The 25,502-nt window shown below is 39.7% G+C and overlaps 1 protein-coding gene across 1 annotated transcript in view; it reads left to right on the forward strand.

The window, feature by feature from the left end:
- Positions 1-1,448: 1,448 nt before the first annotated feature.
- Positions 1,449-25,502, forward strand: part of MID1 (midline 1) — a 118,859-nt gene continuing 94,805 nt past the window's right edge. The window contains exons 1-2 of the mRNA XM_069463279.1: positions 1,449-1,498; positions 11,935-12,650. Coding sequence (XP_069319380.1) covers positions 11,991-12,650 — 660 coding nt within the window. The 5' untranslated portion in view covers positions 1,449-1,498; positions 11,935-11,990. The remainder of the gene's footprint in view (positions 1,499-11,934; positions 12,651-25,502) is intronic.

The raw sequence follows: 25,502 nt of genomic DNA on the forward strand, positions 1-25,502 counted from the left end.
TTCTTAAGGAAGTCATCTATATGTGAAGTTGAGTAATCCCTTTATTTATTGTTAAAAGACAAATGAAGTTATAATTTGGAGAGACATAAGCCAAAAAAATCTATGTTTGTATTTTTATGTCCTAACATGTGCAGCACATTTTGGTTTACTGTGAAGTGTTTCAATGGCATGAAGGTAGGCGTTGTGACATGCAAACTAGGCAACCTGAAAAAGCAGTTCTTGCTTCTTGCTTCCTCTTTATCACGAATGTTTCTTAAACACCTTTGGTGGAGTCCAAAAGTCTGGAGTATAAATTGAATTGTGCAGGACTTTTTAAAAAACACTTTCCTGATGATTTACTTTAGTTGCAGTTTCTTGTCTTGCATAGTGATAAGCAACATCCTTCAAAGAACTGCAATGCAGGATAATTTTTTTTTTTCTTTTTGCTTTTGGGATGACTACTTCCCCTTCTTCCTTTAGTCAATCAAATTTTAAAAGATTACTTTCCAGTCTAAATTCACCCTTTCTTTGCCATTCCAGAGACTAAAATTTGGGACACTCATCACAGATTTGCTGTTATATATATGGTATATTTGTGAAATATTAGATGCATATATACACATGATGTGTATACATATATGTGTGTATAATATATGCATATATGTGTATGTATGTAAAACCTGTGTATTTGTGTGTATATACATATGTGTACATTTCATATGCACATATATTTTCAGTTGTTTATGGGCATGCTGGATTGCAATTTAGATCTCTATTTTTGGAAGAAAAAAAACCCCTCTGTTTTATTATGTCTGTACAGGAGATCGTTCTTCCTGATGTAACTTTTTTAAAAAACTTCTTCCAGACGTTATGCTTTAATTCAGAAGATAAAGGCACAAAATAATGTGTATGTTATTTTTAAAAATCAGCAAACCGGCATCCAGAGCATAATGTGCTCATGTGATCCGTGGAAAGCCAAAAGGCCAAATGCAAGGGAAGCCAGTGCCAGTTCCTTACCCCAGGAGCTGGGCAGGACGACTCCCGTTGGCAGCATGGAAAGCTGGCATCCAGCCTTCGGTTGCAGGACACTGTCCCAGTCGGCTGAGCCGCTACTGGTTCCTGTGAGCAATGAGAGTACAGATCCTGGTGCCAAGTCATCATTTTTTTGGACCAGGCAGTGGGTGTTGACCTGACCTGAGCTACCTTTTCATTTGGTTTCAGTTGAACTTTGAGTAGGCCAGGGGCTAGGGAAGTCACGGCGGGGGCCGTGGAAAAGGCAGCTGATTCTTCAACTCGGGCAACCCTGGCGAAGTGGATGAGGTGGAGCTGGCCTTCCTGGAATTGTTGGGCCGATTTTCCTGTTGTGTTTCACTGTCGACGCTCTCACAGACACACAGGACCGCTCCAGCACTGCCTGCCACCCACCATCTGGTCTCTGTGGCCTGTCTGTCATTTCGTGGGTCCCCATCCTCTGCCTACGGCGATGTTTCTTCAAAAAGAACTAGTGTGCAGTCCATTGGTGGGTATTCAAGGTGATCTATTTGTCAGAATCTAGAGAGGTGTTGAGAGAACTCTTAAGGATCTATGTACTAGTTCCTGTTTTTAACCTGTTTCTCAGTCTTTTGACGGAACGAATTGCATTTCCGAGACTGCTGAGGGGGTTTCTTCACTATTAAGACAGAGCGGGAGAGGGTGGTTGTTCCTCAAGGAATCGGGATCGCTCTTTTGCATTGCCATTTGTCTTCGTGCTTGTCTGCTTGTATAAATGAACCTCAAGAAGGAGTGTTTAAGCATTCTGTTAAATAAATTTGGAAGACTAGGTTTCAATTAAAATAACCAGATGGTGTGACCCAGCTTCCATTTCCCCTTAATTTTGATCATTAAAGCCTTCATATCCCCACAGACATCTGCCATGCTTCAAAGTGATTCTTTTCAGAAATGTTCATTCATTATTAATCAGGTTGCATGGTCAGGCGAGTGTGTGATTATTTTAAAGAATGTCCTAGAGATCCAATTACTAAAAATGAGCATGTTATAGGCAGATGTGGAAGTACAGAAAAGGTTTGGTTAACAGTTTAATTTGATTTGCATGAATCCCACCAGGTGGGTGTTTAGTAAAATTAAAAGTCTTCCCTAGTTCTCACTTCAGGTATCAGGTAAAGTATTTTAATTTCAACACTCCTTAGAATAAAGAAGAAACACCAAATTATTCAAAATATTTATTGTATTAATTAATTATTTGAAAACTCGAGGCCAGCATCTCAGTGCTTATCTGCTTGTCACTTTTTTTTTCCAATCAGTTCCTCTGGTACCCGACAATTTGGTTGGCAGAAATTCTTAGTTCTATTGCCGATTAAGCAAATGAATTTCAGTGTGCTAACAGTCAGAGGCTAACCACAGTGATAGTTCAGAGTAACATCCATTACCTATAGAATATTACTGGGTCACCTTTTTTTGCCTCTTCTTACTTGATGTATTATTTATACTGTTGCTCTAAGAACCAGTTTGCATTTGTACTGCTCTCTGCCATAAGTTGGAGTGAGAAATAGCCTATATTATGGTATCGATTTCCAGTCTTTCAGAATGCGGTTAAATTCAGTTGGATCTCCTTCTCCTCTTTTTCCATCACTTCATGGCCCTGTTTTATTATGCCTTTACTGACTCACCTGCTTCTCAAATCAGACAGGGTACTAATCAGTACAGTAGCATTTGGGTAGTTTCAGTGTTTTTTACAACTCAAAGTTAAATATTAAACTGCATGATTGAATATGCAGATGTCAAGTGCTTGTATTATGTCATTCAAAATTATCTGTGGTGAATTCATCTTGGATGTAGCAGCCTGTTTTTGTTGAGTTTGTGTTAGATAATTTTCTGAGTTGAGAAATTATGCTCATTTGAGATGGGAGCAAGTCCCTTATGAGCTCAGTCCCTGTTGCAGTCTCTGCCTCACAAACTCAGGTTGATTTCCAGTGTTTCACAGTTCAATAGTTTTCAGTCCTCTGAAAGTCTGTATTTCTGCTGATCCAAGATAGAAATATCATACTACAGTCTTTAAAAAATATTCCACCTATAGTTCTGTAATGGGGGAAATCTCGTAGCAAAAATCCAAATGGCAATAAGTCAACTAAACCTTAATTACCCAGGTGTACAGAGGATGGGAGGTGTGGGCACTCAAGGAAATTGACTTGATTGTGTTTCTGAAATTTAGGACTCTCAAAAAGTTCAATTTATTCGTACCATTTTTGATGCTGTTTATTGTTTGCAACACTTTTAAGAGCTTCCTTTTTTGAAACCATTTTTATGTGGCTTGGTGTAACATTGTGCAGTTTTGACAGTGTGTTTGTCATTTTGGTTACATTTTGGTAAATTTAACAATAAGCTTAGTTTCTATAGTCCTGAGGATATTTGGAAAAGAACCAGAGGAAGTGCCTTGGGAATCATCCGGGCAATGGCTGGGAGCCACCTGGTATTAACAATTGATCACAGGCCACCCAGTGTTGGTATCCAAGTTTATTCCTCGGTCTAGTGACTCACTAATTTCCTTGATAGTGAAGGCTTTCAGAGCTGTACAAAGCAAGGGGCTGAAAGTAAAATTATTGATGGATACAATGCATGCTCTTTTTCATATACTCCAAGTTAGAAAAATGATTATTTTTCTTGAAGTATGCAGATATGACACACTACATATAGGAAAGCAATGAGAGGTAGGTTTACCTTATGATTAAAATGTCAATGCCTCTATTAAGAGAAATTTGAAATAAAAAAATCATTAATGATGTGCTAATGATGGAAATCTTCCTTACTCCAATGGATGATTGAACTCATAGAGTGCATTTAGCCTGGAGACTCCTAATTCTTGGTCAGTTCTTGAATATACATGTGAAACTTCTGTATCCTTAGCATTCTGAACCAGAAAGCCTACCCATTGAATTTGGCCATGGATTAAACCTGGCAATGCATGTTATCTTCACAGGGGTCCTAGGTGTTTCTTCCAGGTACAGGTTATCTTGACCATGTCATAGAAGAGGAGGTCGGGAGAGACTACAAAGAATAAACTTGTGAAATTCTAAAATGAGATACCCAGCAGGATGGTGGCAAGGGTTGTGACAATATAGCCTGGGAGTTAAATGCTTTATCTCCATTGACTTGCCAGAGCAATATTTTTGTCTCTTACCTCAGAGGAGGAGGCAAAAAAGATGAATCTAACAGACATGAACCCCTTTAACTTCCATGCCCTTGGCCTGTAACAATAATCCTCTTCCTGGGATGAGTGCTACCTCAGGATGAAGATACCTGGAGCCCAGAGGGAGCGAGGGGCCATCTTCCCAGGCAACTGAATCAGTCAGATCACCTTAGCCATCACCTGGGTGCCAAGATCCAATCATTCTTACAGCCCTCACTGCTAGCTCTCCATCCCTCTGTTGATTAATTTTCCTTAACCCCAAAAGGCACAAGCCTCTTACATCCAGGTTTTATCATGGGGAGTTGTAAGGAAGTTAGTCATTTGGCTTAGGCCACACATTCATGATTGGCCTCAAATTTAGACTGTGAATGTTATCTCCATATGAGATTTGTGTTTGCATGTCTGTTTGAGCACGTGCCCATGCATGCTCATATCAGCTCCAGAGTGAATTCCACTATATTGAAAGAATAAGATTAATCGTATAACTTTAAACCTGGGTCCTATTACCAACTATTCCATTGTGGACTGAGAAATAACATTTTAAGTAAATATTTTAGTTATTTTGTGAATAGGATAATTATATTGCTTTGTGTTCAGTTAAAAGGGTTACTTTGCTAAATGTAAACAGTTAAGACATGTCACATTATTTAGAGCCATCTTTTTAGACAATTCCTCTTTGTTTAATATGAAGTCACCAAATCCAACAGCAGGCAGGGTTTTTGGGGCTTCTGGAAGGTTCTACTCTCATCTTTAAAAGCCAGAAAATAGAAACAAAACAAATGCGAAACCACAAAAACTCACATAGGAAAAATGGTTTGTGCTAAGAGGAAAAGCAAAAGCAATTGCTAAGAGCAGCAAATGGTCCCATTTACTGGGTCCCTGGTATAGGAGATGAGTGATTGAGAATAAGGTTGAGGGGATAGTTTGGGAGAAACTGGGGCCAGGATTTGTAAAGCAGATAAGGTGTCAAGACTCAGACTTTGGGCAGCAGGGAGCTGCTCAATGATATGTGCCTTTGAGAGTAGTTACAGAAAAATGTGGTGGGGCCAGAAGCACATTACAAAGATTCATCGGAAGGAGGAAAGACTGGAGGTGAGAAATCAAATTAGGAAGGTTTTGGGTAATGATCGAGGAATGCAACAGAGAGGGTCTGGATCAACACAGCAGTGGGACCAGAGGGAAGGAAACCAACACAAAGAGCTACTAAGGATTGATACACATATGTCTTGGCTAATGATTTAGATTTGGAGGATGGAGGGTTTATCAGTTCCCTATTAATGCTGTAACAAGTTACCAAAAACTTAATGGCCTTAAACAACATAAATTTATTATCTTACAGACCTAGAGGTCAGATGTCTGACACAGGTCTTGCTGGACTAAAAGCAAGGTATCTGCAGGCCAGCATGCCTTCCTGGAGACTCTCTTCCTCTTCCTTTTACTTGCCTTTTCCAGCTTCTAGAGGCTGCTGCATTCCTTGGCTTGTGGCCCTTCCCTCCATCTTCAAGTCTTTCTTACATCTCATCGTTCTGACTCTTACTCTTCTGCCCCCCACTTCCACATTTAAGGAGCCTTGTGATTACATTGGGTCTACCTGGATGATCCAGGCTAATCTCCCCATCTCAAGGTTAGCTGCTTAGCAACCTCGGCTATATCGGCAGCATTCATTCCTCTTTGCCCTGTAACCTAAAATATTCACAGGTTCTGAGGAGTAGGATGTGGACATCTTTGGGGGCCATTATTCTGCCTCCCCCAAAAGAGGTAGGAGTAGAAACTCTGGCAAGCATCTGCCTTCTGGTGATCAGCAGGATGGAAACTCTATGAGGAGATGCCAGGAGCCCTGTAGAGAAGATAAAGACTGGCTTGGGAGGGAAGGGGATACATCCCCTGTGATGTGCATTCTGAGTCTGATGCACTTGCAATACATGAAGCAAAGAACTATCGATGCTAAACTGGGATTCCAGAAAGCGATGGCACCTGGAGATACGAGCCTAGGAGTCATTCTGAGAGAGGGACTACATGAAACAAACGAACAAACTGGATGGCTTTTTCAAAGGAAGCATAGGCTATTAGAAAATACTGAGGCTGTGATTAGCAAGAGGAAGAAGTTAGCAGTGGTTAGAGAGAGGAAAACTGGAAAAGTACAATTTCAGTGATACACAGTGCTCTGGTTTGAATAAGGTAGGTTTTTTCTCACCACATCTCATGTTGAAATTTGATCCCCGGTGTGGGGGTGCTGGGAGGTGGGGCCTAGTGGGAGGTGTTTGAGTCCTGGGGGTGGATCCTTCATGAATGGCTGGGTGTGGTTCTCAGGGCAGTGAGTTCTTGCGGTATTGAGTTCTTGCTCTCACAAGACTGGATTAGTTCTCACGGAATGGATTAGTTCCCAAGCAACCAGGCTGTGATAAAGCGAGCTTCCTCCTCCTGTTTGCTCTTTCTTCTTACGTGTAGGCTTCCCCTTTGACCTTCTCTGCCATGTTTTGACGTAGCATGTGGTTTTCAGCAGAAGCCGGGCCAAGCTTCTTGTACTTCGCAGCCTGCAGATCCCTGAGCCAAATAAACCTCTTTTTTTTTTTTTTATAAATTAACCAGCTTCAGGTATTCTTCTATATCAACACAAAATGGAGTAAGACACACAGAATGAGAGAGGGAGGAAAGGAGGAAGGGGGAAGTAAGAAAACATTTACATCATTATTTTCCATCAAAACATCCATCTATTAATTTTCCATTTTAAAGAAGTGCTTTCACGTAAGTCTTGAACCTATAAGAAAGTTTCTTGAAAAGATATGTTGCATCCAGTGTGTCCCAGGATGCAGGGCTTGACTGCAACCTGTCACTGAAGACTCTCCTGCTTAGGGAGGGATGAGAGTGAGTGCTAGAGGAATTGTAGGGAACATCTGTGGACACTCACCCATGGACACGCAGACAGCTAATAAGTACCAGAGCTGTGGAATGTCCTAGATTGTCTGTCCACTCGTCCAGCTCTCCCCTTTCACTCACTATTCCATGCACTGTTCTAGATGTATAAACCATGGACAGACAGGCAGAGGGGTGAGCTGTGAATTGTTGCCATTCCCAGTTTGTTGCAAGGGACTCCCATGATTACCCACATCCTCTTCTGAATGAGGACCAATTAGCCCATTCACAAAAATGTTGAGCTATAGAATTTCCTGACAACAATATGCATGTGTGATTTCCTTCTATTGAAGTGAAGGCTAAGAAGCTTTTTTTTTTTTTTTTTTTTTGAGGCGTGGAAATTAAATTATGAGGGTTAAGAAGAGACAAAAGAAAGATAACATTTTGAACAAAATCCCCACCCACCCACCACTATCTGCTTGGTGAACCCCTGTTCATCTTTTAAAACGCACTTCACATTTTCCCCCCTTCAGGATGCCTCTCCCTCTCTCCTTCTCCTCCAGTGTAGAGTCGATTATTACCTGTCTATCCTTGCCATGCATCTTTTTTTTTTTTTTTTTTTTTTTTTGAGACAGAGTCTCACTCTGTTGCCCAGGCTAAAGTGAGTGCCGTGGCGTCAGCCTAGCTCACAGCAACCTCAAACTCCTGAGCTCAAGCGATCCTCCTGCCTCAGCCTCCCGAGTAGCTGGGACTACAGACATGTGCCACCATGCCCGGCTAATTTTTTCTATATATATTTTTAGCTGTCCATATAATTTCTTTCTATTTTTAGTAGAGATGGGGTCTCGCTCTTGCTCAGGCTGGTCTCGAACTCCTGAGCTCAAACGATCCGCCCACCTCGGCCTCCCAGAGTGCTAGGATTACAGGCGTGAGCCACCGCGCCCGGCCGCCATGCATCTTTTATGTTGCATTACAGTTTGCTCATATTTTCTCTCCTCTAATGAACCATAAGATCACTGAGGCAGGGGGCAGATATTACCAGTACTTGTCCCAGGACCAAGCACATAGAAGGACTTAAATATTTGGTCAAAGAATAAATGACATTTTAATTTCTCCAAAAAGATATTGTAAGAAAACTAGAAAATAAGCCACACTAGTTTTTTTTAAGAGGGTAGAATGGGATGTGTACAAGTAAGATACTGTTGAGTAATTTAACAAAAATGATACCCAGATAAAAGTGGAAAAAATGGGATCTACTGTAGATTTCAAACCAAAACCCCTCCTTTGTGGCAGCACACAGGCAAAGGATTTAGAAAGTTGGCTTAACCTCACCTACCACATATAGGTATTTGTCATCACTTAATACAATTAATCATTTGCAGTGTAGACACCTGTGCAAAGCACCATGCCAGGCACTATGGCAATAAAAGAAAAAGATCCAGTTCTGAGCAGCTCGTATGAAATCATTCTTTCATGAATTGCCCCTAAGCACTCAACTCACATTATTTCCATTGATGTCAGGTTGAAATCCCATTGCATATCATTTCCCGATAGCACTCAAAACTTGTACACGCTTGTCAAAGTCTTGCTCCACCGTGCTTGCCATTGTTGCCCACACAGCATTTTATGCATACCTCTCCGAAGAGTGACTTTCATTTTATATTCTGGTTAGCTGTATGTGTCTCTGTCTTCTATTACATGGGTCAGCAAAATATTAATATTACCTGTAGGCCAATTGCAGCTTGTTAGCTGTTTTTGTAAATACAATTGTGTTGGAACACAGCCACACTCATTCCTTTATGTATTGTGTATGATTGCTTTTGCACTACCATGGTGGAGCTGGGTAATTGCAACAGAGACACTATGGCCCACAAAGCCAAAAATGTTTACTATCTTGCCCTTTATAGAAAAAGTTTGCTGACCCCTGGTCTAATATATTGAGAGATCCTTAAAGGCAAGAGCTATGTTTATTCTTTTTGGTTTCAGCCCAAACGTCAGCACATTTAATGGGATCAATGAATGTTTGAGTCCTGCTACGTGCTGGGCACTGTTCTAGGCACTGGTGGTACATCTCTCAAAGAGCAAAGCAAAATCTCTGCTTTCACAGAGCTTATATTCTAGTGTTGGGGACAGGTGGGGGAGAAGGAGTAATAAGCAAAGTAATAGAATATGTAACTGATGAACATGAGGGAGAAAAATAAATTGAGAAGGGGGAGAAGGATTGCCTCGATGGGTGGCTGATCATGGTATTAGTAGGGGAATTGGTTTTATGTGGGTTCACAGAGAAGGTGACACTGGAGCAGAGAGTCATGTGGATTTTAAAGACCTTGTGGGGGGCAAGCCCAGGATGGGATGTGGTTGGCGTGTCTGAGGAATCACAAGGAGGCCATGTGCCCAGAGCAGAGAGAGCAGTGGGTAGTGTGGGAGGAAATGAGCTCACTGTCTGAGTCTGTGTTGTCTGAGGCTGGTTTTATCCTGGTGAATTTCTCTCTAAGTGAAATGGGAAGCCCCTGGAGGGCAGAGCAAAGGAGAGTCATGCTCTGTCATGTTTTAACAGGCTCGTTGGCTAATGAGTGGAGGGTAGACTGTAGAGGCAAGGGTAAGAGTGAGCAGAAGCCCAGAGACCATTTAGAAAGGTCTTATGATAACCCAGGTAAGAGATGTTGCTGGCTTGGCCCATGATAATAGAGATGAGGTGATGAGAATGCCATTTCGGCTTCCTGAGCCAGCTCAGTGCCTGACACACAGTAACCACTTCTTGAATGAATGGATAAAAGGTTAGCATTTCCATTGGAGTCCCCAGTGGAATCACCTCTATAAAATCTCATAACACCACTCTGGGATGGAATCCTGGCACCTGCATTAAAAATACAACCATCATAGCTCTCCAAATATAATCTGATGCTCATCCTTCTGTTCAGATCTCTTGGTAGGTGTTCTTGTTTCAACTCAGAACAAAGCAGACCAAAAGGGCTACATTTTCCCTTGAATTTATATGCTTCTGGTGGGAAGAAAGAAGAAATTTGATTTAGAGATAATTCTAAATTTTTCCCATGATTAACCAAAATAATGATTAACAGGTAAAACCTTTCAATTTCTTCTGAGCCACCTCTATACAGCACCCCCAGAGTTTCCATTGCAGGTTGTGAAAAGATGAACAAGCTTTAATATTTCAAATCATAGCTGCTCCTTTATTCTTTCTTATGTGGTAAATATTAGCAATTGGTTGAAGATTTTTTTTAAAGATATCAGGCTTTTATGAAGACAGTAGCTCTTTAATTTTTAACAGGCTCAGAACATACTTTAAACTTTTAATGATCAGTTACCATTCAGTAGGTAGCAAGATGAGCATTAATTTCACCAAAGTACCACATGGTATCCCTGAGGGATGCTATTTCAGAAAAGGTCAAGGTATTCTAGAAATCATGAATTTTGTAAATAAGTGGAGGTGTGAATACACACGATGGCAGATTGTCAGAATCACTAAACATAGCTTTGGATGTGAAACCTTCCCATAAATCCAGCTGAGAACCCCCGCACCCCCAGGGTGATTTGAACCTCCCGACCACTGGGTGAACTGCACTATTCTCCCACAGCCTGCAGTGGGCTGCATCTAATACCCCCGGCACCGTGCCGCAGACCTCTGCTAATGGTCTTGAAAGGGAGAAGGTTCAAAGAGGCTTGGTTCCCAGGCCTGTTAATGAGCACGAGGCCGCTTCACCCTTAATGAACCAGGGTTTGTGTGGGATTCTTTCCTTCACCCTTTTTGAAGGGAAGGCAAATAAGAGTTCACAAAAGCAGCGAGGTCTTTATGGCGAGGGGAGCAGGCAGCTGGGCCACCCGAAGGTGGCCTGGAGGGGAGCAGCAAAGCTGGCGGAGGTCGTGCCCAGGCCAACATGGCTCTGAGTGTGAGGCTGGACCTCCTGCCAGCCTGGCTTGTTGCTGGCAACAGTGAAAAGCCCACGATGGGAGTTTTTAGGCCAGGAGGGTCCCTCAGCAGTCCTTGCAAGCTTCCTTATTTTCTAATCCTTGTCATTGTCATAAAGTAACTTATCATATGAATATGATAACAACTAAAATCCTTGTTGTACTTAACTAGATTGTTGTTCTAAATATTAATCATTGGTGCACAAGCTCATGGCAGCCACCAAAAAGGCCCCCAAGATAGTTTTCTCTGCTTCTCTCTACCTACCCACGTCCCACTGCTGCATTAAACAATAGAATTATTCAGAAGAGTAATGAACATATGCCAAAAATATTGCCTCTATCACAATCATCTTTGTGAAAGTCAGTGTTTTTTTCTCAGGAATATATTTTGGAAAATGATATCCCATACATAGACATGATCATTTCTGCTGAAATCTGTGTATTTGATTTCATGTACGTTTCATGCCCATTTCTATAGTAACTACCTTTCTACAGCTCTTGAAGCCTGCGTTGGTATTGCAGAATAAAAGTGTTTAAAACACATATACCTTAGTATGTAAGTTCATAAATTCAAACTTATAAAAGACTCTATAGTTCATTAATGAACATTTCTACATTTTAATTTTTCACGCAGGTGAAACCTGGCTGTGACACAATATGATTATTGTGATTAGATACAAATTATGAAAATTGCAGTTTCAATTACTTTCCAGATTAGAGTGAGGCCTTTTAGAGAACAAAACTGCAAAAAAAAAAAAAATTGTAACTTTCAGTGACTGGAACTTTGAGAAAATGTTAGCTGGTTTGCTGAGTCTGGGTGTTTTTTTTTTTTTTTCTCATTTCCCCAGTGAATAGAAAGAGAATTACTTGGAATGTACACACACTTACCCTTTCATGACCTATGTTTGGAATGATTCTGAGATGCATTCAAAGCTGACAGCCCCCCACGGCTGACCCCCTGCGCCTAATCAAATCTTCCGTTCTGTTTCCAGATAGCTGATCGGCTTCCTTGGATTTTGCTGATGACACAGGAGAGCTTTGCCTGAAGATGGAAACACTGGAGTCGGAGCTGACCTGCCCTATTTGTCTGGAGCTCTTTGAGGATCCCCTCCTGCTGCCCTGTGCACACAGCCTCTGCTTCAACTGTGCCCACCGCATCCTGGTGTCACACTGTGCCACCAACGAGTCTGTGGAGTCCATCACCGCCTTCCAGTGCCCCACCTGCCGGCATGTCATCACACTTAGCCAGCGAGGTCTAGACGGGCTCAAGCGCAACGTCACCCTGCAGAACATCATCGACAGGTTCCAGAAAGCATCAGTGAGTGGGCCCAACTCCCCCAGTGAGACCCGCCGGGAGCGGGCCTTTGACGCCAACACCATGACCTCCGCCGAGAAGGTCCTCTGCCAGTTTTGTGACCAGGATCCTGCCCAGGACGCTGTGAAGACCTGTGTCACTTGCGAAGTGTCCTACTGTGACGAGTGCCTAAAAGCCACTCACCCGAACAAGAAGCCCTTTACGGGCCATCGTCTGATTGAGCCAATTCCGGACTCACACATCCGGGGGCTGATGTGCTTGGAGCACGAGGATGAGAAGGTGAATATGTACTGCGTGACAGATGACCAGTTAATCTGTGCCTTGTGTAAACTGGTTGGGCGGCACCGAGATCATCAGGTGGCAGCTTTGAGCGAACGCTATGACAAATTGAAGGTTAGTCCCATCCGCCTTAAGCCAACCCCTTTCTGCCAGCAAATGTCATGGAAATAAAAAGTGTATTCACTGCTCACTACGTGGCAGGTGAAGGTTTTCTCTTCACCTTTGTTATCTGATTAGTTTTAGCATGTTTTTGGCAGCCTATAAATGTTACACAATAAGGGTATCTTGTAAAAGTTGACTGCTGCTTGTAATTTTAGCGTTGTCAAGGTGAGGGCGAATTCTAAAAATCTGGATCATTTTCAATCCTTGCAGTTCTTCCAAAGAGAGCACTGCCCTCTCCGAGGGGTTGGAGGAGGGGAGAGAGAGAGAGAGAGAGAGAGAGAATGACACATAAAAGATAAAATCTGGCTTTGGGCATTTTGGGGGCATTTATTTTCCTCACTCATCCGGGAAAACTAATTCACTCTCATTGTACCTGTATCTAGTTACTGCACAAACAAGAGAATAGAAAGAGGAATGTCTGTAGCAAATGTGGGATTTTAGAGGACACGTGACCTTTTATTCCTTGTGTAAACGATATCCAGCTTATTGGTGAACTACAGTGCTCTGACAATCTCGGGTTTCACGAAAGAATTCCTTTTCTTGTAGGCTCTTTATTCAGTAAGGTTACAGGCAAAACCGTTTGAACTTCACTTTTTACATGAAATTATTAACCTAACTCCAGCTTGGGGGATAATAATTAATACGACTATATGTCAGATAAAAAAATCACTCTCTAAATATGGATAGAAAGCACCAGGGAAGAAATAAAAAGCCAAGTCTCCAGATGTCTGTTCAACTTCAGGCGACAGTGGGTCTAATTATTGAAAACTCAGCTGAGAGAGTTTGAGTGAGAGACTATGTTCACCAGCTAATTTTAGATCACAAGACACCAATTAAAAGGAAAGGAAGTATAAATTAAAAGCTCTAAGTAAATATATATTGAAGTCCTTCCTCTCAGGAAAAACACATAACCACGTTGTTGAGCAAACAAAATGAATCACATGATCAAAAGAGTATTATCACTCAGAACACCGTCACCTTTAACAAGTGGTTCCTATCACCTCTCCTTAGCTCTAATGGGTGGTTGTGTTTACTGGGACCACATAGTTTATTTTGCGACAGTGGGATTAAAGAGCCCACATCTGGGATTCGGCTTTGCTATTTCTTGACATGTTGAGGGAAGTTGACATGCTGAAGCAGATCCCTGCTTCTAAACGTCACTTGAGCAACAAAAGCTTCACCTGGGCAGCATGTCTCACTTTAAGTGTCCAAAGAGTGACTGGCACAAATCCATCTATAAACCATGTAAAGGAAGTAAAGCATCAGGATTTAGGTGACACAGACAAGGGAAGACAGATGCTGACTGGTGTTCTAGTGCAGCACATGGCGGCAGTGGAGAAAAGTGCCACCGAAGTTAATAATAGCAAAGGTGATGTGTGTCTGAGTTGTGCCTCTAAAGCAGATTCTGCAGAAATTGATATGGCTATCAATTTTTAGAAACCAAAGTTTTTAAACTTTTTTCATGCCTTGTTCTATTGTTGCAGGGTCGGGGAGAGTGTTTAGAATGATTGAACCAGAGATGTTTGATTTTTGTTTTCCAAAACATAAACATGCCAGATCTTTTTTCCTTTATCAAAAATGTTCCTTTGATTTGATTAACACTGCCTTTTAATGATTGTTTGTTAAAACACCATAATCATAATGATGTTCAATATTCAATAGCTCCCAGGCTTGATATTTAAACCTGGTAGTAAATTCTGCTGTGTATTATCACAGCAGAATTATTCATTATTTAGATAACATCTCCAAATTTATGAGGAGATACTGTCATGCTCTAGCCCTTTTTGGGATGAAAATGAAACTCTTCAATTATGAGCCTTGTGCACTTGTCTAATCAAGCCACTGGGTTATTGGTCATTGGTACTGTCACAGGAAGGCCCTGACAGTTAATGAGATAGTATATTTTATTTTTTAATTACAGAACTATAAATATATAAACAGCACGCAGGGCACCAAAACGCCTTTAAAGCTGCTCACCAAAATATGCTTATGAGCATTTGGACAATTACCATACTAGCGCATAGCATGTTTGTTCTAAAACATGCCACTATGTTAGAATTTTTAAAAGTCATAAGAATATACGACATTGGGTGTCTGTGACATTTCAGTTATCACATATTTTTGAACATATGTATTTCCTTGTTTTGTTTAAAACCTAAGTACAATATACGTGTTGATTTTTGAAGGAAGTAATAACATACTAAAAGGGACCAAACCAAGGAAGTATGTTCTTGTTAATTAATACTTTGGTCTGAAAAAGTGTGCTCTGTACATGTATTTTTCTGTGGCTCTGGGATCTCATATAGATAGGGATTTGAGATGATGTGGGAACACAAAGCACGAAGAAATTTAAGGATGTTTTCATTGATAAGACAATAGATTTGCTTTGTTTATTCGGATATGTAAGGACCCAGGTGTCTTATGCTTGAAAATGTTTTTGTCCTATTGGTAAAAGTCCATTATATGAAGAGAGGAATTCTGCAATGATTATGAAGAATAATTATTTCTTTCAATGACACTAAACTTTGGGGACTTTTTTTTACTCATATTAGATGTCAGTATAAGAGATGTGTGCTTACATAAAGAATTAGAATATAGTTGTGTACATTACAATCTTTTCCTAAGCATAAAAGAAAAAAAAGACATAAAAATTCCAAGATGTAGAATTCATACAAATAAAATCTTCCAACTCATCTGAAATAGCATCATGTCAGTAATTTAACACTTTCAGAGATTATGCATTGAAAAGCACTCATGAAACATTGAAGCAAAGAGAAAATTAAACTAGCATTTCCTGAACTCTATTTTAAGATACAAAAAAGAAAAGTCTTCCTGCCAAATGCAAAGGTCTCTAAATGGAGCATATCGTAATAGGGACTTTTTTATACAGCATTTTAATTGAATTTTAATCCTCCAAACTTGGATTAAAATTTTGATTTGTGAATCACATAAGAGAATTTAATATAATGCATTCCAGAGTTTTCAAGGAATTAGAATGCAGTAATTCCTCTTTTTGTGTTCCAACATACAATGTTGGGGCTCTTGTTTCTTTTCTCTAGTTACATATATAAAAATTTTCAAATTGAGAAAAATTGACCTTTCCTTGCCCTTCAGTTTCAGCAGAGCCCCTTCAAATTAGCTGAAACTGAAGTTCAGTTCACTCTTTTGCTTTTCTGATTCTAAAGGTTGGCTGAGAGAGGTTGTTTGTATAAATCAGGTTTCAATGTATCATCCCATTGTATTTTTTGAATAGTTTGATAAAAAGTTCCAATTAAAGCTCAGATTTCCTGTGGAGGTCACTCTGGGGTTTAGTTTATAGATTGTAAGGTTCTATATTTCTGAGAGTCTTTTCCAGTTTGCAACTGGGAAAGTTGTAAGTGGATACTGAGCTAGACTTTTTTCTTTTTTCTTAGGATTTCTATAACTTGTTTCTTCTTTGAAAATAGTAGCAGGTATAGTGCAGGTTCTAGTGCAAAGGTGTGTGATACACACACACACACACACACACACGAACATGTACATATATGTCTACATGCATGCATTTGTTTATTTAATATTAGAATCTTCCTGAATCTAAATTATATGGTGGCAAATTCAAATAACCAATATTTCCATTAGGTATATGTCATTATGCAGAAAAGAGATGGCAGCAAACATAGCAATAACTATTACCCAAAATATTTTATCTATTCCTTACATGTTTGGTAGATGGGTAAGCATCATTTTTGGACTTGGCATATCTTTTGTGGGAAGATTCTTATCTTGAAGGTTTTTTGAAGTTCCAAATATTTTTTTCAATGTATCTTTTTGTTTATTGATTTCTAGTTTAAATGCCTTAAGATCAGGGCTTGAGACAATTGTATACGCAAATTTTCCATAAGCTCACTAATGTTTAAAATCTGCTTAATAATTAATAACTAGGAAATGTACACTTAAGCTTCCCACTTAAAGAGTGAAATTTTCAAGTTCTCTTTATAGCTCTGTCATTTTTCTTTCTTTAGGACTTTTGAAGCTATGTTATTAAGAACATACACGTTCATATAGGTTTTTTGAGAGATCATAAACAATTAAGTTAATATGTATTTAATAAATGAAGATAGTATGAACAGAAACAGTCCCTGCCCTCATGAAGTTTATAGTCTAGTAGAGAATTTGAACAGCTACTAAATATTTTCTCCATTGGTGCTGGAGGTAGGCACATAGTGCCCAAAGCAAGGAGACTCACCCCAGCCCGGAGAGATGGAGAAAGGCTTCCCAGAGAAAGGGCCATTGAACCTACCATTTCCAAGCCTTGTATTAGAAAACAATGTTAAATTTACTAGATAGTTGTGAAATCTCTATTCCTTTTTCACTTTTTACCACACAGGATGTCCTTTGTGTAAACCTATATGGTTTTTCAAACTAGTTCACAATAATTCCAGGTTAGATTTTAATCTAAAATACAAATATACCATATACTGTTTCACCATGTGATATGTGAGTAAGTCAGACATGTGTCTTCTAAAATGGTTTGGTTATATGGGGTCTCACCAGTTCCAACTGACTCCTTGAAGATGCACTTAATTCTGTTTGTACTTATTTTATGGCAACATTTCTTTAGTATGCAATGTATATTTTTTCCTTTTAGTTTTAGTTGATAATACAATTATATACAGCATAATAATTGTATATATTTATGGGAATAGAGTGATATTTTCATAGGTGTATACAATGTGTTGCAATGTATATATTTTTAAAGTTCCCATGTGATGAAAATAAGGTTTCCAAATATTTATAAAATATGTTAAAATTATATTTTAATTTTGTTAGTTTGCTACAAAAATATTTATGATAGATGGAGTAAAAGAAAGCATCTCCAGGAGTACATTCTTAATGGGAAACTCAAGGCAGTGTCCTTTTCCCCTCCTCTCACCTGTCTAGCCCCCAGTGAGTCCCCCTCTCCACTCCTTCACCTGCAGAGAAGAGGTAATATTGCCTGATGATTTATTATTATTGGAATCATTTCTGGTAAGCTCAGAGAGTTCCGGAAAATGCACAAACAAGTACATAAGGTACCTCTTAGTCATGTGGCTGTGTAAACAAATGTAATTCTTGGGCGCCTTGTTAACGTCCCTGTGCTGCATTTTACTTGTCTATAAAACAGGGCTAATAATGTATAGCACTTACAGAAACTTGGGAAAGCAAAATAAAGTGTTTTATATAAACCCATAGCATTGTACCTGGCCCAGAGGAAGCCTGCAATATGTGTCAGAACAACTGTTAGAATAAAAGCCAGGAGGCAGAATGTGTAATGGTTAAGTGTGTGGACTTTGGCGGAAGACTGACTGCCAGATATTTTTTAACCACTGCTTGTATTATTTGTATGTGAGATAAGGGTCCATGTTGTTGCTTTAATATATTTTGTAGTTTTATTTCTAAAGTACCTGGCAAAGGACAGAGACGTGACAATTAAACACTTGTTGATGAACATGTGCAGAATTCATGAGTTAGACGAGTGTTTTGGGATTCAGAGGAGGAAGAGATGACTCTGGTTTTGAGTAGACAATAAACCTTGCTTCAGGGTGGTGGGATTTAAAGCTATTTTGACAGATCTGTGGATCGTGCATCAAAGAAGAGTGAGGCGCTCTGCGGGAGTGAGGCCAGCAGAGACCTGTCGGCAGGAATAGGCAAGACAGCTTTGGAATTCTAGAAAATGCTGGCTAGGGCATGGCGTGCTGACTGAGGAACCAGGAGAGATAATGTTGGAAGAGTCACCTTGGGAGAAGATTTTGAAAGTCTTTGAATGCCAGGTTAAGGGTTTGGGCCATTTTTAGTCTTTTCTATAAAATGACAGTGAAATAATTTTCTTTTTGACAAAGGGACTAATGTAATATATATTTCCTGAGAGAAAATATACAATTACAATGAGTAAGGTTACTGTGATCACAGAAGAAATAAAAGAGGGAAGAGACATTCACATTACTTTACATTCTGTGGTTCCCCCGCTACCCCATGAGACAGGCTCTCACTCTATTGCCCAGGCTGGAGTGCAGTGGTGAGATCATAGCTCACTGTAACCTCAAACTCCTGAGCTCATGCCATCCTCCTGCCTCAGCCTCCCGAGTAGTTGGGACTACAGGTGCATGCCACCATGCCTGGCTAATTTTTTAAAAATTTTTTGTAGAGATGGGGTCTATGTTGCCCAGGCTGGTCTCGAACCCCTAGCCTCAAGTGATCCTCCTGCCTTGGCCTCCCAAAGTGCTGGGATTGAGCCACTGCACCCAGCTGTGGTCTCTTTTTTAATTGGCAAAGAGAGGTAGTATCACACAGGTCAAAAACCACCACCCTTTCAACAGAAACGTGTAAAAGTATGAGATTCAAGATCTTGCCCGTGAAGACTAGGAAGAAATAATAGGAGTTGTCACTGCTGATTGGCTCTTGGATCCAGGCAAAAATATGATTTTTTTTTTTCTTGCTTTTCTAGCACAGCAAGACACAGTGAGTATGACATGTGGTTTTTTCTTCTGGTTTTTTGATTCACAATAAGGAGAAGGCTGTTCAAACCTCTGAATGCCCACTATAAACCAAAATAATGCTTTAGAGCCAGAAGCAACCTTGGAGCTCATGCTGTTCCATCCCCATTCTACAGATGAGGAAATTGGAGCTAAGAGTGGTAAAAGGAGTTGCCCCAAATCACTTAGCAAGTAGTAACTCTGAACTAACACCAGAGCACAGTTCCCTGCTGCCCAGTTTGTTCTGTGTCTGTTCTGCTACTTTCTACTGTAGTTAACACTGCCAGCACAGGCAGCATTGCCTTTTAAGTGGTTCAGACATTTCTGAAGTCTCTTTTGAGGTTTTCGGGAGTAAATGCAGTGATTTACAGTGATTTTAAACACACACCTGGCCTGGCTACAAGCCACGATCATAGGTGTAGGATGATGCCTTACCATGTGGTCTGAAAATTACTGCAGAGATGTGGCTTTGGAATGATGCCTGTAGGACCACCAGAAAAAGCTGCCTTGAAGATGCCCACATGCTACCATTTTCTATAGTTGGGCCAGTGTATATTGGACTGTCTTGAAGGGCCAGACTTCATTCTTGGAGCTGGCCCCAGAGTACCTTGGGGACACTGCAGAGGAAAGGAGAGTTAAGACAGTGATGTCAATGAGGAAACAAAGGAATTGTGGTTGCAACTTAAATGGACTCACTGATTTCCCTCTTAGAATAATTTTTTCCTGAATGTCTTAATATGCAGATAAAAAAAACTGTCATTTTGTTTAAATATATAAAATAAGTAATATAAGTCAAGAGTATCTATTTGTGTGTGGCATTCGATTTTAAGTTGGAAAGTTTTGAAAGAACACAATTCATCTTCATCAGTTACAAAGTTAAAATTGTAAGATTTGCTGACATTACATTAACTAAATATTTCATTTTTTGGATATTCAGAACTCTTTCATTCTATGTCATTGACAAATCATAAATTAGATTATTCTTAGAAAGACTGGTAAATTTTTTGACATTGAATAGGTCAATAATAAAGTGGGCATGAGTAGCCTGAGAACGTGAATGTGACTAAAGATTTGATTTATTCTCAGTATGTGACATAAGCATTCTGGAAAAATCTGATGCAAGTGCATTTGCAAAATTGACTTAAACATTATTCACTTTATGTTCTGGAATTTTGGGCATGACACTTAAGGTTTCTGCATACCCACGAGGTATGTATGGCTTTTAAGCTGACAGAGGAAAACACATTTTGCATTTCTCATCAAAAACAAAAATTCTTGTAAAGTGTCTAGCATGGTGATTGGCACATAGTAAGTGTTGGATGAACTCGAGGTATTATTTTATCTGGGCATTTACTGTTACAATAAAGGCTTCACTGCTGTCATCCAATTGTGGATTTCTTGACAGGATCATAAATTACTCAGTGTTTATAGGACTGATATGTGTTTCTGGCTGACATGGGAAACTTTGAACAACTCTCAAGGGAATTGTAATGGGGTGGAAACTGATTTGTCCTTCTTTCTAAACCAAGCTAAATAGTAAAATGGACTTTTAAGAAGCAGCGAAGGGTGAACTAAAAGAAATGGCTTTATAAACAAACCCCAATTTGAAGTCCAAGGCAATAAGCTGGTCCTCCATGGTCCTGGTTTATCTGATTAGATCAGTACCACAAGTGCCATCAGAGCACCTACAACTGTTTCCAAGAAAAGAGAAGGCTGCATTTATACCATGGCTGTCACATTTAGACACATCTAGACAGATGAGGTAAAGACAGGTGACATGACACGCAGGCAGCCTAGGCCAATCACGAGCTCAGTGGGCCAGCTTTCTTTTTCGTTGTAGGGTTGCCTTTGATGTGTGAGTGAAGGATGGACCAAGTGGGCCTTGGGCCGTGTGTTAGTAGCTGTCTCCTTCAGAATAGAAAGAAGGAGGGTCTTCGATATTGGCCAGGGCTGGGGGAGGAGGAAAGCTCTGAAGTGAAGGAGTTTGCAGAAGGGAAAGGCTTCCAGCCCCTCCACTGTAGTGGCCCTGGGGTGTTTTGTTTTCTGTGCTCTCTTCTGTGCCATTTGTACAGAATGCATAAAATAGTGGTGTCATCATCTGTCTCCTCCCTTATATCTCTTTTGTTACTTAATGGGGAAAAATCAGGAAAATAATAGTTTTTATTTACACTGGAATAGACTAGGTCCTTTTATTTTTAGATTATCTTTGTAGAGATGGGGGTCTCGCTATATTGGCCAGTCTGGTCTCAAACTCCTGGGCTCAAATGATCCTCCTGCCTTGGCTTCCTGAGTAGCTAGGATTACAGGTGTGCACCACTGTGCCTGTCTCTAGACTAGGTTCTTATTACTGAAACAATATGGAAATCACGAAAAGCTTCTGTTCCTTTGTGTCTTTATAAATATTCTTCTCCCTATCTGCTTTATCAAATCTTGCTTTTAAATAAAAGGAAAAAAGAAAAGAACCTTATTTATTCACCCGAGGAATATTTTTATGTAGCTACTATAAGAGAAGTACTGGGTAAACTCTGGGAATGCGTAAATAAATAACAAAGATAAGTTGTTGCTTCTGTGGTCTAGAGCTAATTATGACATGTAACAAGAGTGTATAAAAGGGCTATGAAAAGAGTTCCATGGAGCTCAATCCATGAAATAATTTTTAATGTTAGTAATCATCAAAAACTGCTGACTTTGGTGTTGAAATCTAGAAATTGCGTAATTCTAAAAGCTGAAGTGAAAACACATTTCAATGAAAAGCAACATTTAGAGAGGACAGTGACATTCACACTGTACAGTCCTCTGGAGTTGCAGGTAAGGGCAAAATCTGAGGGCTGCAATCCATGATAAAACTCGGGCCAGACGCTGTCTTATTAAAGGTCTACTGTTCACGGGCTGGACTGTTAGTTCTTCTCACGTGCTTTCCTCAGAGGTCTCCATTTCCTTCCTGAACAGGGCTAATAGGTCAGGTAAATATCCAGGCTCACAAGCAGTTTATGTCATTTCCACTCTGAAAGGACCCATCTCTAGGAAGATATTATGAGAGGCAAGTTTGCGGAAGTGCTATTGTGTTAACCAAGCCAGATGGTGAACTTGCTTTAACTGTTATGGAATTTTTACGAACTTAGGTGTTAGGATGACTATCCTGACCTGGTAGAGAGTGTTTATTTCCCCCTCCTTTGACCTTTGACATGGCTGTCCCGAGCTCAGTTGCTCTTGGTTGGTGTGGTCAGAGTCAAAGCCAAGAAGAGTGAAATGGGTAGACTTTCAGACTATCGCTTCTGGAATATCTAGGAGACCTGGAGAAGCCATATGAACCCCACCCAGGGAGCTTAGAGGGAGATGCTGTTCTTGTCCCTGGATGGCTGAATTAAGCCCTAGAGGGCCCAAGCAAACAAGGGCCTCACCTGTTTATAGTGTTTAGCTCCTTAAGTGAAGTGGTTCCAGTTACTTTTTGATTTTAAAAATTCATCTGAAAACATATCAGGCAAGGCCATCAGGCTGCCTCCATACTTCTAGAAAAAAGTCTTCTAGGCCAGGGCTGAGTGGTAGTAAAGGGAGGAGGAGTTATCTTTCAAGATGCTACTTTAAGTTGTTTTGAGACGTGGTTCAAGGGTATTTGTTGATCCAGCACCAAGAACCAGCTATTACCAAGAATAATAACTAGCATTTGTAAATCTCCAGATTGACAGCTTGCAAAGCACTTTCAAGTATTATTTGATCCTTGGAACAACTGTGTATCTCCTGCAAAAATATAATACCTGCTCATTAGGGATCTTGGGAGGATTAAATGAGATAATATAGGTCCAAGTGTCTAGCCCAGCATCTAGTGGGTGGGAGCAACTCTGTAAATAGGAACCGTCTTAATGATGCAGAACATGAAGCCATGGGAAATTAAAAGGCATAACTACAGTCAGAGAACTCAAAGTTTAAGGGCTCAGACCCAGGGATCCCATTTTGGCCCTGACTAATCATAACCTATGATTAAAGCAGAATTATGACCCAAACATGGCACACTTAAAAAACTAGTGAGAAAGAAAGAGTTTGGGCATGGAAAGAAAGTATTTTTGCCTTCACTTTTGACACACGGGCTCCGTGGACTGAGCCAAGAAGTTTCCTTTGAAGTGGTGACTATGATTTAAGATGATCTATTTTCCATTCTAATGTAAACAAAGAAGTAAAAATACAATGTTAAAATATGGAAATCGGTGTGGAATCATTTTTATTTACTTACAGTAATATTGAATTATTCAATACTCAGTAGCTGCCCTATATCTAAGTGTTACATGAATGAATGGATCTCAGATGATCTCTAAATTCATTTCATCACTTGAAATGTGATTATTTATTTGCCCTGGCTAAAATGTAAATTTAGAGTCTTGGTCTATGTGTTTGACATTTCAAATCTCCTAAGAGATCTAAATGAGTTCTTATTCATATTTTGTTATTCATGCCAAAGCATGGATACAAATAAAAATGGTCACCATGTGTTAGTCAATAACAAAACTTTTTGTTTTGTTATCCATTCCTCCCTCTAGGATCATGAATCAGTCAGAATTGTAGGTTTAAATTGGTTTCTTAGACAAGGAAGTCTCAAACATAGATGTACACAGGAACCAGTCATTAAAATGCAGATTCTGGTTTAGCAGACCTGAGACAAGTGTGGAGTCTGATTTCGACTTATGTCCTGGCCTTGCCATTTTAGAGTTGTGTGAACTTAAGGAAAAAACCAAAACTAACTTTTCTAAGCCTCATTTCCTCATCAGCAAAACAGAGGTAATAATTCGGTATTAAACCCCATAACACTTGTCCCGTGGAAAACCCTGAACAAAGGATAGTGGTTCCTTTTTCCATTACTATTGTTATTTCCTGAAGGCTTTTATCTTTATCCCTTTATTCCAAATGTTAAGTCTTTTCTGTAGTTACAAAGACAATACAGTCAGCCCTCTGTAGATACATATGGATTCTGCATCCCAGGATTCAACCAACTGTGGATTGAAAATATTCAAAAAATAAATTAAAATTACAATACAACAATTAAAAATACAAATAAAAACAATACAGTATAACAACATTTGCATTGTATTAGGTATTATAAGTAATCTAGAGATGACTTAAGGTATGCAGGAGGATATGTGTAGGTTATATGCAAATACTAAACCATTTTATATCAGGGCCTTGTGCATCTGTGGATTTAGGTATTCTTGGGGGGTCCTGGAACCAATCCTCCACAGATACTGAGGGGCAACTATATATGTTCTTATAAAAAGTCAGACAGTACAGTTTATATAAATAAAAGTGAATCCTCGATCCTTCCAGCCCTTTCTCTACCAACTCCTGATTATTCTTAAAGGACCAACTTAAGGCTCATTGTGGACTACTCCAGCTTAGCTTTTAATAAAATTGTCTAATCTCCAACATTTCCTATTCCGTTTACCACCTCTTCACAATTACATACTATTCACATATTATTTTATAAACATTCTTTGGGAAGAAGTCTTCCCTCCCCAATTATTTTTCAATTTCTAAAGCCCAGTGACTATATCTTATAGTTCTTTTGTAACTGAATACTCATTTTTCAATGACTAAAGCATTTTGAAAAGGTACAAGGTATTTTATCAGTAACAAATACTTATTCAAACAAATGGAAAAAGCCTATAATAATTTAATTAGATTATAGTCTCTATTGTGTAGGTAGAATTTGACCATAGATTTACAAAAAGGGAAAATCATAACTCACCAACCATTCTTTTGAATTTCAAATACATAGGCAAACAAAATATTGCCTTTCAGTTCTCTGCATTTTCCCTCCCTCCCTCCCTCCCTTCCTTCCTTCCTTTCTTTTCTTTCAACAGGGTCTCACTGTGTTACCCGAGCTACTAGAGTGCAGTAGCATCATCACAGCTCACTGCAACCTCCAATTCCTGGGCTCAAGCGATCCTCTTGCCTCAGCCTCCCCAGTAGATGGGACTACAGGTGTGTGCCACCAGGCCCAGCTAATTTTTCTACTTTTTGTAGAGACAGGGTCTTGCTATTGCCCAGGCTGGTGAATTCCTTTCTAAATCTGCAAATTCCTACCCAGTGATTTCTTTCAAGAAAGTCTTATAAAGAGACCACCATTTGATTTTTTAAAACTTTAGCTCAGGCAGTGGTGTTGAAATATTTGTCATTCACAGGAGTAGGATAAAATAATACTATATACGTGTACAGTTGACCCGTTGTATCCGTGGGTTTCGCATCATGACTTCTATCAATCTCAAATCGAAAATATCTGAAACAAAAAAATGGATGGTTTCATCTATATTGAACATGTACAGAC

Source organism: Eulemur rufifrons, chromosome 30, assembly GCF_041146395.1.
Source record: "Eulemur rufifrons isolate Redbay chromosome 30, OSU_ERuf_1, whole genome shotgun sequence".
Classification (NCBI taxonomy): domain Eukaryota; kingdom Metazoa; phylum Chordata; class Mammalia; order Primates; family Lemuridae; genus Eulemur; species Eulemur rufifrons.